The following is an 18,437-nucleotide window of genomic DNA, read 5'->3' as shown; positions in this document are numbered from 1 at the left end:
CAGGTGTGCAGGAAGCAGGGCATTCTGGACCTACAGACCCAGATTTTGTGCTAGGTTCACCCACACTGAACTCAGTCACCATAGTGATCTATACTACACTAGACCTTCAAACCAGCTCTCATTCCCCTTTCTTCATTCTCCCTTTCTCCTTATGCTGACAAACAGAACCCTTCTTTCTTTCCTATGACTTCCAGTCTCGGTTAAGTAGGGGGAGCAATAAATAGACTTCCTGCAAATCAGCAGATTTTTCTGTCCTCTAGACATATGTTGTGAGGAATGAAGATCTTGATTCGAAATGTCCATATGCTTTTTAAAGTTGTTATTATTCTTCCTATTCTCACTGGGCTAATGATGTGAATTGGGCTGCAGCATCTCTGGTGTCCTCACTAGCATCCATCAAATCTAACATAGGGGCCTCTAACTCAGTGCTGGTACATGTCTGTGCACAGCTGGCCCTGATGAATCTGCTCCTTCCTATCCAGTGAGACATTTCTAGGCTAATGTGCTGGAAACCATGTGGCTGGTGTGGGCTACCTCTCAACAGCACAAGTACACAAAACCAGCAAAAATAACCGCTAGACATCAGACTTCTCTAGCCACCTCTTTCCTGACTAGGGAAACATGGTGAAAAGTGGTCAAGATACTCTGGTATAATATGGTGCCTAGATCAGAAAATCTCCCAAGTTAGAAGGGATCCACAAGAATCATTGACTTCAACTTCTAGCTCCCAGAATTCCAATATATGTCTGAGAGAGTTGTCCAAACACTTCTTGAACATCTTCAGCGTGGGGCTTTGCCTACCGCCCTGGGAGCCAGTTCCAGTGCCCAACCATCTCCGTGGTTTTGGAGAACCTTCTCCTAACTGAACCATGTGTGAATCCAGCCAGAGGGAACACATTTGCTTAAGTCATATCTGGAGTTGTATTACTTTAGAAGTCTATTTTTACTTTACTGCTGGAAATGGTTAAGTTTGGTCATTGCATCTTAGCTAATGAGCAAGAACTTGATAGCTTTGACAAGAGGGTAAGTCCGTTGCTGGAGGTCAGCTCTTCCTAAATTTGATAGCAAGTCTGGGGCTTTAACAAGTCTTCTACACTGGGTCTTTGCAAGAAGTAACACAGAAAGGGCTGTTAAATAAAAGCAAAAAACTCTGCCACTGTATTTCATCTGAAAACCTGATTTTCTCTTTTTTCTTGTAACTTTCTTTGAATAGATGATGATCATCCTTGGTGTAGTATGCACAGCCATTCTCATTATAATTATAAGTGAGTAATTCATTTTCTCTTTCATTTATGATCTGAATAGCTCTGTCACTTGTGAAGTGCTGATGTATTAGAAAACAAAACAAAATTTAAAAGGATATAAAATATTTAAATAGATTAATTTGTGAAATTCCCCTTCAAGAGTCAAGCTGTTATAGTGAGAATTACTGCAAGCTCATTAGACACATATAGGTAGAATTTATTGATGTTTAATGTATTTTACCTGAGCTTATTATGTAACTTTCCCCAGGATTAAAGGCTCACCCTTTTCATGTTTATATACCTTTTTTATGCAGTCTCAAATATCTTAATTAGAATCAGGGCTACAGCCATAGTTGTTTCTAGTGAGAACAGTAATTGTTGAATTAGCTCATACCTATCACTAGGAGGGTGAAGGCCCACATGGCAAATGGGCGTTTAATGAATTCCCCAGTTCCCACCAAATTAGTTGGAATTTGAGACGTTGCTGCTTCTAAAAATCCCTTTGCATCATAAATACTTCAATATTGGTAACAGATCGTGCAAAGACACGCTGCTTTAATGTCTTCAAACATCATTGTAGGAAGAGAGCATATAAATGAATAATGGCAGTCATGCTGGTTGGGAGCCAGGGATCTGGTAATGACAGGAATTAAACATTTTATTTATGTAACCTCTGGGCTAGCAACAGCCGTTACATGACATAACAGTAACATGGTATTAACTCCAAAAAGGGAGATTTCTTGAGTTAGATACAGCTGGTAACCCACAGGCGATTCACCAGGAGGCTACACTGTGGATGGGAATTAATTCCCAGCTCTCAAATTACATGCCTCACCTTTGGCATGTTTCCATTTTCCCGTTATTTCTGTAAAGGAGGCTTACAGAATCACCTGTAAACATAACTGAATGGATTGAGATACAGGTGGAAGTTTATTAGTCTTATGAATGCTGGCACCAGAGTGACCCAGAATGATTGTAGGGTTTCATAACTCTAATACAGCGAGAATGAGAACTGGCTAGATATTAATTAACTATATTAACCGGGTACTCGAGGTGAGTGGCTTCAAGAGAAAGACAGGCCTTTGTTCTGAAGTTTAGCAGCAACCTGAGAAGACAGATATGCAGCCATTGAATTGCTTGCTGTGTGTATATATATATATATCATCGAGTACTCTGTATCTTAACAAGAAAGTAAAAAACAGACAAGATAGCTAAGAATTTCTCCTTAAAAGTTAACTCTGAAATTATGTATGAGTGATAACGTTGTTTTCCTTCTGGTTTAAATGCTGAGTGCCTGCCTTGGTAAGTCTGGAAAAAGAAGTAGCAAGTTTGACATGCTTAGGTTGGATTCAGTATTTAATCACAAATGTGAGCGTCACATCATCAAACCGGGGTCTGTGTATTGAACTCAAAGGTGTCTTCATTTACAGCAGTTCTCAAGTATATTTGTAAATTCAGTTATCATCAAGTGTTCAGTAGGCTGCCATAGACAAGGCATGTAATCGATGTGAATGTCAGCAAGATATCTGCAGTGCCGGGCTGGTTATAGACACAGATAAACTGGGTAGTTCCTCACAGTAAGCAACAAACTACAATTGGTAACGTGATCCAAGCTGAGCCACCTTTCATGTTGGTAGTGAGACCCTGGACGAGTAGGCTGGCTGCCCAAGGAAGATCTACTCCATGTGGGCATGCAGGTATTGCTGGGGGTGGTTGCTCACATCAACGTCGCCCTTGTCTTTTCTATTTCTGGAGCCACAGTTTCCCTGCTTTCCCTTTAAATGCATTTTGGGATGGGAGTCACAGTTCTATTCCAAGCAGGAAGGCACAATGTTAAACCCTGTGTTCTTTCAGCAAAAGATGTGCTTGTCATCCTCAGGTAGAACAAGCTTCTGTGAGATAAAGCACAGTGGTAACTCTGTACTAACCAATGTTGTATGTCTTATTTTTCCCCTTCTGCTTCCTTTCTCAGTTTATTTCTCCACTTGAAAAAATGAAGAAGGAAGACTTGGCACAACTTTGTTCGTATCAACCAACAATATCAGTGTTCCTTTGTTGAACTCCGCTTTTTAATTCCTGGTGTCTTGGGATTTTTGCTTCTAATAACGTATAAGCATTCAGTGTGGTGTGTTTTGGAATTCTGTTGTTTCCACAAGAAACTGTACCAGCTAAATACTGCCAAGTAGTTCCATACACTGTCTTATCACTGTGTCTTACAATGTGCACGCACTGACCTTTAGAAACTGTAGTATATGAAAAGCATCCTAAATATCTCAGAATTGGAGAATGCAGCTGTAGGAGAGTTCCTGCGTAAAGGGACACTGTCAGGTTTCAGCAAACATGAGGGCCAAAATTCTTAGTCTGAGTACCTAAAGTTGTGTGGCAAAATCCACTATCAGGTGCAGCTTTTTGAGGTAGCAAGTGTCTGCTGCACTGGAGAATGGTACTTGCAACTATTCATAGAATGTGTAAGACATCTCTACTTAGCCAAGCAATCACATATGTTTTTGAAATCAAATGTGATATCCATCTAAAAACATTACCTGCAGAAAATAAATATACCTGCATTTTATGGATTTAATTTTTCCCTTGCAGTATGTTCTGAGCAACTGAGATGGCCTCAGTGTGAAAGACAGAAGACTGTACGACACCAAAAAATGTTAGCTAGCACAATCTTGAAAAAGCTCAGTGAAATGCAAAAATGGTAATACAAGCACCATAAATAACCAAGATGCAGATTCTTGCTAAGAACTCAAGGTAGTGTCTGTCACAATTCACAGAACTCTCTTGAATGACAAACTCCAATGCTTATAGCTCTAACTTGAGTATATAAATGACTTGGGTGATGTCTGTGGCTTCCCATCACAACTGTAAGAATGTTCTACACCATTTTGCAGAAATGGTTCCCTTTGTGAGGATCAGTTAAAAATCGGGAAGAGGAGGATGCAGTAACAGAAGGAACTGTAGGGACAGAGGCCAGGGAATGGAAATTGGATAGTGCCTAACAAAGCTTTCCTTGAGCAGAGGAAGGCAGAGAAACACTGTTCTAAACTGGAGGTGTTAGTAGGCTTACTTAAATTTAAGTTGTGTTTGTATAGTTTATAAGCTGTAACATCATCTTAATAAAGTACTCAGTTTAGATATTTTTCATACTTAAACCAACATTTGATACAATTAAAGTAAAGAATACATTGCATTTGGGGGGAAAGTTGTATGTATTGTTGTAAGGTTACACCCAAGTGTTTGATTTCTACTTGATTTTTAAGATACTGCACAGTTTGTTTTGAGAAGAATGTGGATAATATCCGGAGAGAATTATACCAATTTTAAGCTTATCTATTTAAACTAGAAACTAAAATTTTCAGATTTTGAGCCAAGCAATCCTGACAGCTCCTGTTTAAGTTGAGATCTTCAGAATTTCTAAGAATTGCTAGATTTTCTTTTTTTAATTTTATTTATTTATTTATTTATTTTTGCCTGCAACTCTGTTAAGGCACATAAATAGCTATATCAGCAGATATGCTCATTGAAGAGCATCTCTCTTAACGTGATCTTAGACTTAAAAAAAGAGAGAACCAGACAAGTTCATTGCAGTAGATCTCAAGTAGAATTTGGTGGAGGGAATAAGCAATGATTAGTTGAATGGTTCCAGCTGCATTGTTTTTCTATATATTTATTACTTCACTTTCACGTGTATTGTTTCATATTGTTAACTAGCAGGTGGCCATGGTCATAATAAAAGTAACCTTCAAACATTAGTAACTTTCAAAGTTTCTGATGTGCTACTGGTATGCCCTGCTTGCTTCAGTTCATCAGCTAAGTGCATGAACTATTCTAAAATCCTCATGGATCGGACAGAAAATTATGCTGTCATTAAAGGGCCTGACTTTGTGAAATGCTGTTATTGTGTGTAATTGAAACTTTTCTGGGAAAAGAATAAGCTATCCAACTTCAGGACCCTTTTTAGACTATTAAGATATTTGGATAACAGTTAGAAAGAACTACCTCCTGATGGTGAGACCCTGCCGCCCATACTCACGTTGAGCATGACTTGATCCTCATGGGGCTTCTCTACAGGAATGCTGAAACATCTCATGAGATACAAATAGCTTTCACTGAAGATAGTACAATCAGTAAGGTTATATGATACCATCATATCCATCAGTCTAAAGTGACTGTTTATTTGATATAAGCAAGAGATACACACGAAGAAGCTATGAAGATGCAAAGTTTACAAATGAAACTATAATGAATCTGTAAGAGCTCAGTCCTCTGAGCTCATTAATCTCAAGTTAGTAATCAAAATGGGAGCTTTAGGGGGCAGTGGAGAAGATAAACTGCTGAATGTGTATTCATTCTCCCTCAAAATAGCAACTGACAAGGTTGACTACTACTAGACGCTGGTAAGAATTTGCAAGAGTTTAGTCATGAAACCTAGCCTCTAGTGGGCTGTAAAATGTTCATGAAGAGGCAATTTCCTCCTGTGTTCTAATAAATTTGCTAAATTAATGTTTTTAAATTGGTTGCCTTATAGTGTGCTTGTGCATGTCCAATGTTCGCTAGCTGTACTGTTTGGTTGCAGCTGGTAAGCCATGTAACATTTCTAATTCAGCCCAAGAAACACAAACAAGTATGTCCTTCTGCACTGTATAGACCTGGAGTCTTACTGCTCCTGCAGCTGTTAATTATCTCACAGTGAGAATATGGTAATAGAGAACAGTTTAAGGTCATGGATTGTGAAACACCATCACTTACACATGGAGTGTGACAGAGGACAATCTATATAAACACAGTTGGAGATCTTATTTGTGTTTAAGCCAGGATTGATTTGTTTTTCAGTCACTGCCTTTATGTTTAAAATGTCCATTCATAATTACAGCTCCCTATATGTAATAGCAAATTTCCCATATAAAGGTTAACTCATTCTTCTTTAGTCAGTACTGGCTAGAATTTAAACTATGACTCTTCATCACTAATTACTGCCCAGGCTCATGCTGGCAAAAAGGCATAAAGTGGCTCCCTTTTATCTACTTCATGGCAAACCCTCAGGAGACTGCAAGGCTGATTAACTTATGATTGCCATCCCAGGGACCAAATGGAAGACTTCTCTGGCTGGAAGCTTTAGCTAGAGTTTTCATAGCTTTAATTTATATTTTGGCAGCTTTAACTGGAGTTAGACTAGTTACACTAGTAACATAAGAGACTTGCATTCTCAGTACTTATAATCAGCACTTACTCTTCCCCTGATTTCTGGGCTACAGCTGCACTGCTGGCATGATAATGACATTCAGAAACATCATTGCTGAAATTGGCTGATTAGGAGCTAGTCTGTGTTTGTGTCATAGCTGCTTTTTAGCTTGACTACACATCAATATGTTAGGTTTAAGTAGTGTTATTTGCAGCCACTCTTCACAGAGCAGTAAAGTCCTGCCTGGTCGTTATGCCTTCTTCCTTCTAATTTAGCTCACCTTGAAATAACATAAATATGGCTCTAAACCTAAATATCTGGAATGCAGAACTTGCGGGAGCAAGTAGTGTGAAGTCCAAACAGAGACACCTGATGACCTTGTTATGTAACAGCACAGTCAGTCCAACGTAGTTCAACATAATCCGGTATTATTAAATGGAGGAGGGAGAATCCTCCTCCAGATGAAGATTCTGAATGTAACTCTAGGGTCTGTAGGACAAGAAGTGATCTCAAAGTTTAGTCAATTTGACTTTTAAAGCTGGTACTTCTGTTCCATTGGAACCTGCATGAAGTAAGGCCTGGCTTTTTTTCTTGGTTAGCAAGGCCTTTTGAAATTCATCATTTGCTGCGTCTCATTCATTCATTCATTCCTGTCCCTGATTCTCCAACAGACCTTCCTATAACTTTCTGAACAGTCAAGCTACTTTTTGTCTAAATAGGTTTTAGCTCTTATAAGCAAGTTCATGACTCTGACATGTCTTTTAAGAGCATGCATGTAAAACAGTGATGTCTGTTTCTCCAAAGTGCATCTGTCATGGCAGACAGACTTCAGGAACTTTTGGAAGCTCAGGTATTACTGAAATCTTTGTACTTTTATGGAGGTTTTTTTCTCTGTCCTATGTGAGGTTATAGACCCAGTGGGCGTATGTATAATCTATTATTTTTTCATGGTAGTGCCTCTGTTGCTCATGTTGGTGCTAGATCTGCTAGATCTTCACAAAACAAATCAGAGGGCACTTGAGTGTAACCAAGGGCTTACATCTTGACCCCACCTCTCCTGCCTTTTAAGCAGTAGCCATGTAAGGCAATGGGCTCACTCCCAATGTACACAGTGAGTAGTGGAGAAAGGTCTCAAAGAGGCCAAAGTCTCTTTGGTCTGGATTCAGACCTGAATCTGACCTAACCTGAACCTTAGGACAGTAACAGACTTAACCTTTGGGTTCCCTGTGTAGTCAGAGGAGTTGAGATGCTCTTCTTGGCAGTTATTCTCCCCAGCTGATCTGGGGCCCTTTTGTGAAATGGAATTTATTTGAGCTTGTGTTTCTCCATGCTAGATAAAGTACAAGCACCCTCAAACACCTATCTTTAAAAGCTGAAAGGCTGAATAACATTGTTTGAAAATAGCAATTGTATCATGAGAAATAATTGGCTGAAAATGTCTTAGATGATGGCTGTTACTTTCAGTAGGAATACAAGATTGAGATGTATGAAACAGTCCAACAAGAACCTCGCGTTTCCTTTTTCCTTCTTTTCTCCTTCAGAAATTATTCCACTTCAAGAAATGATTTTTTTTCTTCTTCAATTAACTTCCCTTACTTTATTTCATTAATTGATGTTTCCATTGATGTTCTCAGTTGCCTTTTTTCTCCATTGAGAACCAGAAGACTGACACATGCATAAAAAGAGATCTGAGCCACCCAAGAAGCTTACCTTTTTTCCCAATGCACTGACATTTAAAAGCTACATCTTACAGTAAAGTAAAACTGTGGCAGTCTGATTACAAGCAGTTTTGGTAAACACTTGATTATTTAACAATGAGTCATTTCTGCAGTAACCTCATTCTGTCATGACTGCATCACATCTGCTAATTCTCTAAAGCAAAAATCATAACCTGTACTGGTTAAAAACATGAATACAGCCTCATGGTTCATATGTAACACTCTATTCAAGCAAAGAAGCCATGTGCTGTAAGTTTAAAAGGGCAAATTATTTGTTTTCAAAGAGAAAATACCATAGAGAACAACAAAGATAATTACGAAAGGCTGCCCATTCTTTAGCTATTCTCACAGTAGCTGGCTTCACCATTATTCTTCAAGTCTTTGTTCTCTTTTAAAGCCTTTGTGTTTTTGGAGCGTAATATATTTGGAGCATAGCATATTGGGGCTGTTCTGTTGCCCTATGAATTGACTCCCTGCCTTCTGTCCTGTTGTTATTGTTGACCTCAATCGTAGCTGAGTTAGGCCTGAGTGGAGCACAGCCTCCTGCCCATAATGCCTCCTTGTCCTCAAACCAGCCCCTACTGAGGGGATGAGAACACTGAAGGCAGGGTACGGCTCTTGGATATAATGCAGTTCGAAAAGATGCAATAGTGCACAATGCAGTTTTAATTAATTTTTTAGTATTTCTTGGAACAGTAATTCTATCAGTTTTGTTGGAAGACAGAGGAAATGGCAAATAAGGATTGAGTGATAATGACAAAGTAGTAAATGGGGAAGTGGTTTAAGTGAAATGTTGCCAACATTCTGTAGCCTCCTTGGAGAGCCTGTACTTAAGAGCGCCATTCACATGCTAAACTAAGCCGTGCTAGTCTGTTGAAGTGTATATACACCACTGCTTCAAATGAGGCAGCTGAATGTACTTCTTTTCACCTTTTTTCTTGAAAATACAGGAGACATACACAGTGACGATTTAGAGTTTTTGGCAAGGAGAGCAGTTCGGGATGTACCACCCCAAGGCATGTTGCCCATGTGCTGCAGAAGTGCTGCAGGACTTGAGTCAAATAAGGGCTCCAGAGTGATAGAGTGATCGGTGCATTAAATAGATATACCTCTTGCTGTACACAGCTTCAGTCTGCCAGTAATAACATCTTATTGACACAGCGTCATCTTTTTGTTTACCCTCATTCCATGCTAATATCTATTCTTTTCCACTATTAAACGGTCCATGATGGAAAGGATGGAAAAACTCTGTGCTGAATCCAATACATTTTTGACATCCTGGACGTGTGGTGGTGCTGGTTTGAGCTTGTGGAAAAAGAAGAGTTTAAAAGAACTAACAGCCTTCATTATGTTAATGTATCCTTAGAAATTAGTTTCTCCCCCAATAAGCTGCAGATTTATTGAAAGTAAGACCAAATAATGTGGAATCATAGAATTGTTAAGGTTGGAAAAGACCTGAAAAGATCATCAAGTGCAACCATCAGCTGTAGCTGCTGTTGTTTTCTTTGTAAGATATGAGATGATACAAACGATAGAGCTGTGAATTCATGGAAGTACAGCACACAATTGTTTTTGGAAGTTCAACTCTTAATATTTATAGAATTTACCTGAAAGGTTGCAACAGTTTCTCCATTAGTCAGGCTCATGTTGGTTAGACCTGACAATGTAGTGGTCAGTGTGGGCCCCGTGCCACTAACAAACTACAGCATCCTAAATACTGCAAGTTCAGCCTTTCGTGGAACTTAAAAGGAAAACTGACTCAGAATAAAAGTAGAACTGCATCATAAAGGCTATAGGTATACAGTTTATCTCTAAATATTCTTTGTATTTAAGTTACTAGCAGCTATACAAATTAGACAAATAGTAAGCTTCCAAAGCCCGTTTATTAATGACAGATTTTTTTTTCAGTAGAAATGCAAAGTTCAATATATTTTCCATTTGCTTTTTTCCCAACCTGGATATAAGATTAAACGCTAATGCAACTAAGCCACATGCACAGGTCTGCACAATGAAAGATTACTGGTAGTCAACTATTTGTAATGAAATCCATTATTACTTTGTCTTGTAAATGAAAAGTCCTCCCTCCTCAACCACAGGGTAAAATATTAGTCATATTGTGTTTATCAGCACCACTGAAAGATCAGACATTAGAAAGATTAGTACCTCCTACTCAAGAATGGGGCCTAAAAGCTTCCTTTGTCTGTTGCAAAAATACATTTTGAGGGGGAAATATCAACTGTTGTAGAGGTTAAATTTTTATTTCACAACTGTTTTTTCCTCCCTTGCTCCAAATGCATATTTATATGTGGACAAACGTTTGCCATTTGGGTGGTACGTTCTTTTCTGAAGTATGGAAGAGGTAAAGTACAACCAGTATTTACCATGGGCAATCTTTACTTAGTTTTGCATTATAAAAAGTTCTCACAGTGTCCATATATTAATTCTTATAAATTTGTTTTAGCCATTGCAGGAAATAAGAGTTTGTAGCCAGTTAATAATTGTTTTTCTTAATCACATGTTTGAGTTTTATTGCTGAAAAGCAGCCTCTGAAGGTGCTATGCATACAATTCAGCAATGTAGACCTGAACATATGGTTGAGTATTTCACATTCTGGCCTTGAGCAAAGAACAAAGCATGCCCTGTTTTGGAAGCTACTTCAGCACATGCTTAAGCACATAGCGAATTTCTCCTCTCTGGGGGCTTTGAGATAGAAGCCAAGGAAAGAGAAGAAGAAGATAGCTATGTATCTTTTATCACCATCTGAGATTGAGGGCATACTGCATCACACAGTGCTAATGGGAAGAGACAACTTCCCATTGACTCACCTGTCCTTACTAAATCCAGGCCTGATGAGGAAACCATGCTATGTTCTAATTCAGGAGAGGAAAAGCCTTTCCTTTGAATGATAGAAGATTAGGTTGGAATGGTCTTCTGGGGTTTATTTATTCCAATCAAAGTAGGACCAAGTGAAGTTGGATCAGATTGCTCGGGGTTTGTCATGCTAAGTTTTGAACGTTTTCAAGGATGGTGGGGGATTCAAGAGTGAACTCTGCCAATGGGCACCATGATACAAGAAGGACAAGAAACTATTCGAGAGCATCCAAAGGAGGGCCACAAAGATGCTGAAGGGTCTGGAGTGCAAGATCTATGAGGAGTGGTTGAGATCCCCTGCTTTGTTTGGCCCAGAGCACAGGGGCTGAGCAGAGCCCTCGTGGCAACCGCAGCTCCTCACTGGGAGCAGATGGGCAGCGCTGAGCTGTGCTCTGTGTGACAGCGACTGTGCCCAAGGGAATGGCATGGGGCTGTGTTGGGCAGGGGCAGCTGGGGGCAGGGAGAGGTTCTGCAGCACAGGGCGGTGGGTGTCTGGGTCAGGTCTGATGAAGCTGAGGATATCAGTGTATTCTTCTCCTCCTGCATACATGAAGCCCACACCTCTGAGGCCAAACCTGAGGCTATCGATAGCATTCAATCAGATTCAAGGCATCTGGTAGTCTGATTCTGCACTGTTTGAGGTCAGTGACAAAACATTGACTGGTTACTAAGTTACTAAAGTGGCACAAGAGAAAGAATGGAAGTTACTGATATTCTAGTTTTCCTCACAAGCCACTTTAACAATGCCAGTCTCTGTTCAATGCCACTGGAATGGCAGTGCAAAACAAAAACTTTTCTTCTATTTCCTTCCTTTTAATTCTTCAAGCTTTCTTTCCTCTAGTAGGAATAACCAGTAATTTATTTTCAGTTGCCATTTTAAAAACTAAACTCCAGACCAAACCATTAATTGCATCCTTTTAAGGCCACACCATAGCGCTAAGCTATGTAGTAATGAGTTCAAAAAGGATCTGAAAGCCTTTGCCGAGAACAGCATCTCTGACCTCGTGGACTCAACTGTACTGGGCAAGAAATTGAGATTTGTGCCTCTATAGAAAATATTCCATTTGCTTCTTAATAGAGCTACCTGAGAAGGAAAAAAATGTTGTGGAGACCAGGAAATTTCTGAAAGTGCTCGACCTGGAGGTCAGTGGATGTTAGTTTATAAATGATAAAATTCCACATACATTCTGATGCTAAAATTGTGACAACTTAAGATGTTTGATATTACTGTATTTTCTTGTGGGTGGTGATTTTTTTTTCTTGAAGTGGTGAACATATTTTCCAAGAATACTGTATACATTTGTAACATGTATGTTTGTGCCAATAAATCTTGTTTTAAGTAGATGCTTTCTGTTTTGTTTCTATTCTGAATGCACACAGTTAAGCAGAGGTAAGTAGTTTCAGCTTTCATTCCCTCTCTGTGTTATCTTCTGGAAACACATATTTTCTAAGTCACCCTGAATTTTTATATACTCAGTCTAACAGAAAAGTAAAAAACTTCTGGTGTAAGACAACAGTGAAATCCATATACAAAAAAAGGAGAAGGGAAGCAGTGGAAGCACTAGTATAATCATTAAAGAATTGTCATTAAAGGGAAGCACGTGAGAAAATGCATTTATTACATTTGACCTTCTTACTTCTCCCTATGGAGAAATATATTTTCCTGTTAATAAAGCACACTTAACTAAGGGAACTCACTGCCACAGAGTCTTGCTAGTTCAGGGGTTTTGTGTACTTCAGATGCATTTTTAAGTGGAGAAAGAAGGATTTTTTTGTGAGAGGAATACAGACTTTCAGGATCATCTTCTGCTTTAACTTGAAACAGCTGCTGATGCCTACGACTAGTGTGATGGCTTAATGGGGCACAGAAACCATTACCATCCTTATCATTAATGAGTAATTAAGCTCCTTGAAGGGACAAGAGTTGGCTGCTTTTGTCCCCTCCTAGGGACTACCCCTACATTTTTAAATATATAAGCATCACAGATAGCTAGATATTTCTAGATGGTTCTATGCCTTCATGCCTATGGGACATCATTCAGTAATTTTAAATTGTCTGCAAATCATGTCAGTGCATATGAAGGTATGGTATTATCTCCCCACCTGACACACCAGAACAGGTGATACCAAAAGGCACAGTGCTCTTTTAGTAAAACAACAGCCTTTTCCTTGGTAACTCTTAGCACGCTTGGCAGTAAACTGGGGACACCATGAATCTGTAAGAAGCTAGGACAAAGAAACCATTGATTTTTTTTTTTATTTTTGTTTCATACAATGCAAATTCTCACCTATGTGAAGTAGCATATAGGGACTGAGAGAGTGAATTAGGCTGCGTGGTGCATGTAGATGTGATATTGAAGAACACAGGAAACTGATCAAAGCCAAAATAAGGCTTATGCTAATAATGAAGAAATCCTCTGTTAGCTCCCTTACAGTCAGGTTAGCTAATTAGCTCAGTTTTGCTGAAAGACAATGGTTCAATTTCCAATGATCCAGCTTATATAGAATTCTAGTAAGTGATGAAATCAAGTAAAAATGAAATTATATGTAGTGATTATGGGGAAGATAGCAGGACTAGTAAGATCATATGAAAAATCAAATGTATTTTTGCATGTTGTATGGATAGCAGTTTTGCATAACTGATGGAAGTTCAGGGAGAAGAGAGGGCTGTTTGGGGGATTTATTAAGGTAACAGGATGAACAGCTCTGGGATATGCTTATGCTTTGGAATATAGTTCGAAGACAAGGCAGACCTTGAAGTGACCATACATACTCTGCTTTCTGAGCTGAACTACATGGAGGTAAGTGAATGAACACAATGCTTTTAAGTGCTCCTGACATATTTAAAATTTAAAAAGAATCTCACCATTTAGGGAAAATATAAAAAAGTGCAGACTGAGGATGAAAGACCTCAAATCTTGAGACTAATAGATCTCTATGTGAAACATAAGCTAGGTAGTGATGATGACTGTGATTAAAAAAAATTTGTTTTGCTTTCTGAGATCTTTCAAATCTAAAAGAATGTAATCTTGTAATGGCACCTGTGATTTGGGCAGCTATTAAGAGAAGTTCTTACACCTACAAATATTAACACATTTTACTGTGGGAATCTCCTGGTATCAATGACGCTCAGTTAAAACTGTTTTAAGACAACTACAATGACTCTGCAGAAATAACACCCTTTCTTCCTCCCTCAGCATTGAACAGTCTAATTATAATTTGTCAGCCATTAGCTGAACTGCTTAATAAATGTGGATAAGCCTGGCTTTTCTACTGTCTGTTGGCTACAGATTTTCAATAAATGTGTAGTTGTGGCACTTAGGGAAATGGCTTAGTAGGTATGGTGAGGATGGGTTGACTTGACGATCTTTTCCAGTCTTAATTATTCTAATTCTTCAGATCATGTCCTCCTTTGTCACCCTAGAAGTCCATTTCTGCACATCTGCCAGTTCCATCACGTATGACCAGGGCAGCAGTAAGTGTTCTCATACAAGTGTGGGCTCACTAAATGCTTTATGTGGTAGCACAGACATTTCGTTGCCTCTTTTAAAGGAAACTGAAACATCCTACAGGCATATTAGTATTACCTACAACAGTAATTATTACAATTGCTTACAGTATTTAACACTGTCAATACCAGCTCTGCCTCCATGGCAGTCATCCTGATATTATACCCATTGTTTCATTTAATCTCTTACTTCTATAGTTTTGGGCAATTAAAAAAATTATCATTAGTGAAACTACTGTAAGCAATCTCTTTAAGGATGAATTTCATCTAAATCCTCCTGCTTCTGTCAGCAAGAGTTTTAGGGTTTTCTGTTTCACTCAAGAGTATAAGGCCTGAGAAATTGAGTAATTTCCCCACAGCTACAACTTCCCCATCCTCCAGCATTCGTATACAAAAAGCAAAACTTTCTTCCTGCACAGGCATTTCTTGACCACTCAAACAGATAATCACTTTGGACACTGATGCCAGTTGTAAATGAGATGCCTCGGTTTGTCAGTTAGATGGAAGAAATACAGTAGCAGCCTTTGCTGAGGACCAGAAATGGTATTTCTGGGGAGATATAGGCAAAAGTAGTACGCTCAAGGCCTGACTATAATCTAGATGATGAGCTAACCTACATGTTGATCTGTAGCTAAGCCCAGAATTTATAGCCCTATGGAGTAAGGCGGCCAAGCTGGCTCTGTTTTAGTGCTGATGCATTTCTGTGGCGCTGTGCCCATTAGGAGCTGCCCTTGGCTGTATACAAATTTATCAGCTTTCGTGTAGAATACTGAAAAGCTTTCTGATGACACTAAGACACCATTGTTTTACAAATATCCCAGTGTCTGGATTCTACCACAAAATAATATTTTAACAATTAGAACGTTAATACCCAAACAAGAGCAGTGTGAGCTCTTCTTCAGCATAGTATGGCTGAATAACACATCATGATCACACCTAGAGATAGAGAGCAAAAAGGGAGGTTATAAAGTGAGCCTTTCAAATACAAAACCTGCCTGCTCTCTTTTGACCCAGGCAACAGGGAGAAGTCGAGCCTCAGAATATCTTTAATTGGCAGTTTCTATTCCTGATTGTTTTCTCTGTGAGACCTTAGAGAATCTGTGGGAGCTTTCAGAACTTTCCCCTTTTTTAATGTGCTGGCACGATCAGGCACATCGCAATGCAATGTCAGAAAGAAGATTCTCGTTTAAAATTTTCTTAAAAAAAAAAAAAAAAAAAAAAAAAATCAAACTAAATCATGTTTTTAAAATCCTGCAATGAAGGAAAACCCCACCACCAATCAGCCCTTTCCACGCCGCAGCCGGACAGCGGCCCGCAGTGAGCCTGCGCGGGGCTCCCCCTGCTGCGAGCCTCGGGGGATTCCGGCGGCGGGAGCGGCCCCACAGAGCGGCCCTGCTGTGCTGTGGGCGCTGCTGCCTACCGCTTGTTATGCTGGGGAATTTATTCCACCTTATGCCGAGGTAGACTAATAGCGTCAGACTTAATTGCACATTCAAAACGAATTCAGTCGCAATCTGTATGCACGGAATTAATCTGCGCTGTCTGCCCCTCAGGTTAACCGTTGTGCTGTGCTGTAATTGTACTGCTTGTAACACTTCTCACATTGCTCTCCTCACATCAGTTAATTCAGACAGCCTTCGCGTTTCTCAAGCGCTCTCAAACTTACAGCGTTTTGGGGAGTGTGATTTTTGGCACTGTCTCATTTGCTCTGCACCACCCCCCAGTGTCCTGTTCTCCGTTTCGTGATGCTGTGTGAAATGCTGCTCCCCCTCTTGCCTGGGCTATTATGCCACAAGGAATTTCACTTCAGTTCTTGGCTTTCTCTATTTAAAAAGATTCATTGAGAAGACTGAGGTCTGGCCATAATGGTGGCCAATGTTGACCATCAGAGTTTTTTGTATTCTCTTGATGCTTCCAGGTTAGCATCCAGCATTTTCAAGTTCAGCATTGCACAGGGTGACTCTGATTATGTTGCCTCATTTGTCCTCAATGGACTCTCAATTCTTGTTTTTCTTTTTCTTTTTTTTTCTTTTTTTAATTTAAAGTATATAATTTAAATGCACCTTAGAAGGAAAGGCTGTGAATTTCTCATGTATAATAGGTCTTTCCTGTACTCTCTTGCAATAGAGTCAACATGAAGCACGTTGCCCACAGCTGTCTATATAAAGGCTCCCTGTGTCGTGTGCTGTAGTGGGAACGGGCTCACCAGTTGAATAGAGCTGCTGAACCAGTTACGGATGTAGTCTGACAATCATAGAACAAACATGACTCATTTAAGAACGTTCCCTACCTTCCCTTCTAATGAGTGGTTTCACCACAGTCAGTAAACTAGAACTGAAGGGAGAACAAAGAGTTCTTCAGGCAGCTCCGCAGTGTTCTCGCACGCCACCTGCCCTGCTGCAGGAGTATGTCTGACATATTAATAGAGCCAACTGCCCTTCTGTAATTGCCTGCCCTCCGGCATCCCAGCCCCCACCACACCTCTGGCAGCAGATACCAACGTGTCCATGCTAACGATACTAATAGCAATACTAACAAATGAGCAGATCTACAGCGTGGTTTTAAGACAAAAAAAAGCTTTTAAACTACAGAATACTGGTGTGTTGAGATCATAATTTTTTGTTGTGGGATAAAGATAATGGTGTTAAGAGAACGGAGTTCTGTAAATAAGGGGACTTTGGTCTAGCTTGACCAAGGCATCAAGGCTTGGTTGTGTCTTCACACTGAAGAGTGATCGACTTCCAAACTGAGTTTTCTTATCTAGGGAGTAAGAAATGAACCTGTGCTACATCTTTGCTTTCCCACCTTCTGGTAGATCAGCAATTGCTTCGCTAAGGTCTTTTAGAGAAAGTAGATAATAGGAAGTAGAACGTGTCTGGGTAAACCTTGAAAATTTGAATATTATTTGTGACGTATTTTTGGTGTTATAAAAATTCCACCAATGTCACTAAAAACAACAAATTATATATATATACATATATGTAACTGAGGTTCTGTTTCAAATTTAGCCACTACAGCATGCAAACAGCAGGAAAATGTTCTCAGTGTGCAATATGGCAGTCTTCTCACAAAGTCTCCTGCTGTTGTTTCAGTTTTATTGTAGTGAACTGATTTACCTGCGGTGGAAAAAGGGTTGTGGCTAGATGGGCATAGTGCAGTTTTCAAATATATTGCATTACTGGTCTCCCTATACAATTTATTTTACTGTAATCCACCAAAACATTGTATATACATGTATATACATGTATATATTTGCGTTCTGTAATTGACATTAAGTCAATGTGAATCTCAAGGTTTGAGTCACAGTTACTTGTAACAACTTCATGACCTTCTGCAGAGTGTTGTATCTCTGGCCTTGAGCACTGATCTGTGCTCCAATGATCAAGTTCGAAGAGAGGAAAAGTCTTTTAGATGGTGGCACAATGTGCTTTAATTTCATTTTAGAACCTGAAAAGAGATATTATGCCAATGGATGGAGTCAGTGTATGAACAAAAAAGAAGTTGATTTATTGGCTGTTAGGCTACAGTGAAGTACTATCAAATCTGCCATTTCAAGGCCTTACCATTTTTTGGTTTGCTTTCTGAGTGCTTTGAAGAGTAGAATGCATGTCTAACCAGAACACCTCAAGTTCTGCTGGTACTGAGACCTGTCTTCTTAATTCCACTGTTGGAAGGCTTAAATTGGCCTGGCTATTTGTAAATTTTGACTTGCAGGTAAGAAGGAACTGATGAGTTAGTTTTTAAATTAATCCAATAATAGGTAACTTACTATATGTGATTCATATAGGGGAAAGGAAAAAAAAGATCCGACAAAATTAAAATTTGCCATCCACACTACAAGAAGAGGGGTGCACGCGCCTTGGAATAATTCAGGTTGGATGAGCAGAAATGACAGCACTTAGCAACTA

The 18,437-nt window shown here is 39.4% G+C and overlaps 1 protein-coding gene and 2 long non-coding RNA genes across 7 annotated transcripts in view; 2 read left to right on the top strand and 1 right to left on the bottom strand.

Annotated features, from left to right (window-relative positions):
- The window catches only part of LOC128082642 (vesicle-associated membrane protein 2-like), a 37,247-nt gene extending 33,427 nt beyond the window's left edge, over positions 1-3,820 (top strand). The window contains exons 4-5 of one of the 2 annotated variants that reach the window (XM_052686983.1): positions 1,214-1,265; positions 3,217-3,820. In XM_052686983.1, the coding sequence (XP_052542943.1) occupies positions 1,214-1,265; positions 3,217-3,233 (69 nt within the window). In that variant the 3' untranslated portion in view covers positions 3,234-3,820. The remainder of the gene's footprint in view (positions 1-1,213; positions 1,266-3,216) is intronic. The other variant, XM_052686982.1, reaches the window with a different exon arrangement.
- The window catches only part of LOC128082644 (uncharacterized), a 53,497-nt gene that overhangs the window by 27,912 nt on the left and 7,148 nt on the right, over positions 1-18,437 (bottom strand). The gene's annotated exons all lie outside the window — the stretch shown is intronic.
- Positions 6,189-12,363, top strand: LOC128082643 (uncharacterized). Its single transcript, XR_008207759.1, has 2 exons — positions 6,189-9,885; positions 9,940-12,363. It is a non-coding gene; the product is annotated as an uncharacterized LOC128082643 (long non-coding RNA).

This window comes from Tympanuchus pallidicinctus, unplaced genomic scaffold (genome assembly GCF_026119805.1).
Source record: "Tympanuchus pallidicinctus isolate F22 unplaced genomic scaffold, pur_lepc_1.0 scaffold22, whole genome shotgun sequence".
Lineage (NCBI taxonomy): Eukaryota > Metazoa > Chordata > Aves > Galliformes > Phasianidae > Tympanuchus > Tympanuchus pallidicinctus.
Note: the sequence above shows the minus strand (reverse complement) of the source record. Positions and strands in the feature narration are given on the sequence as shown.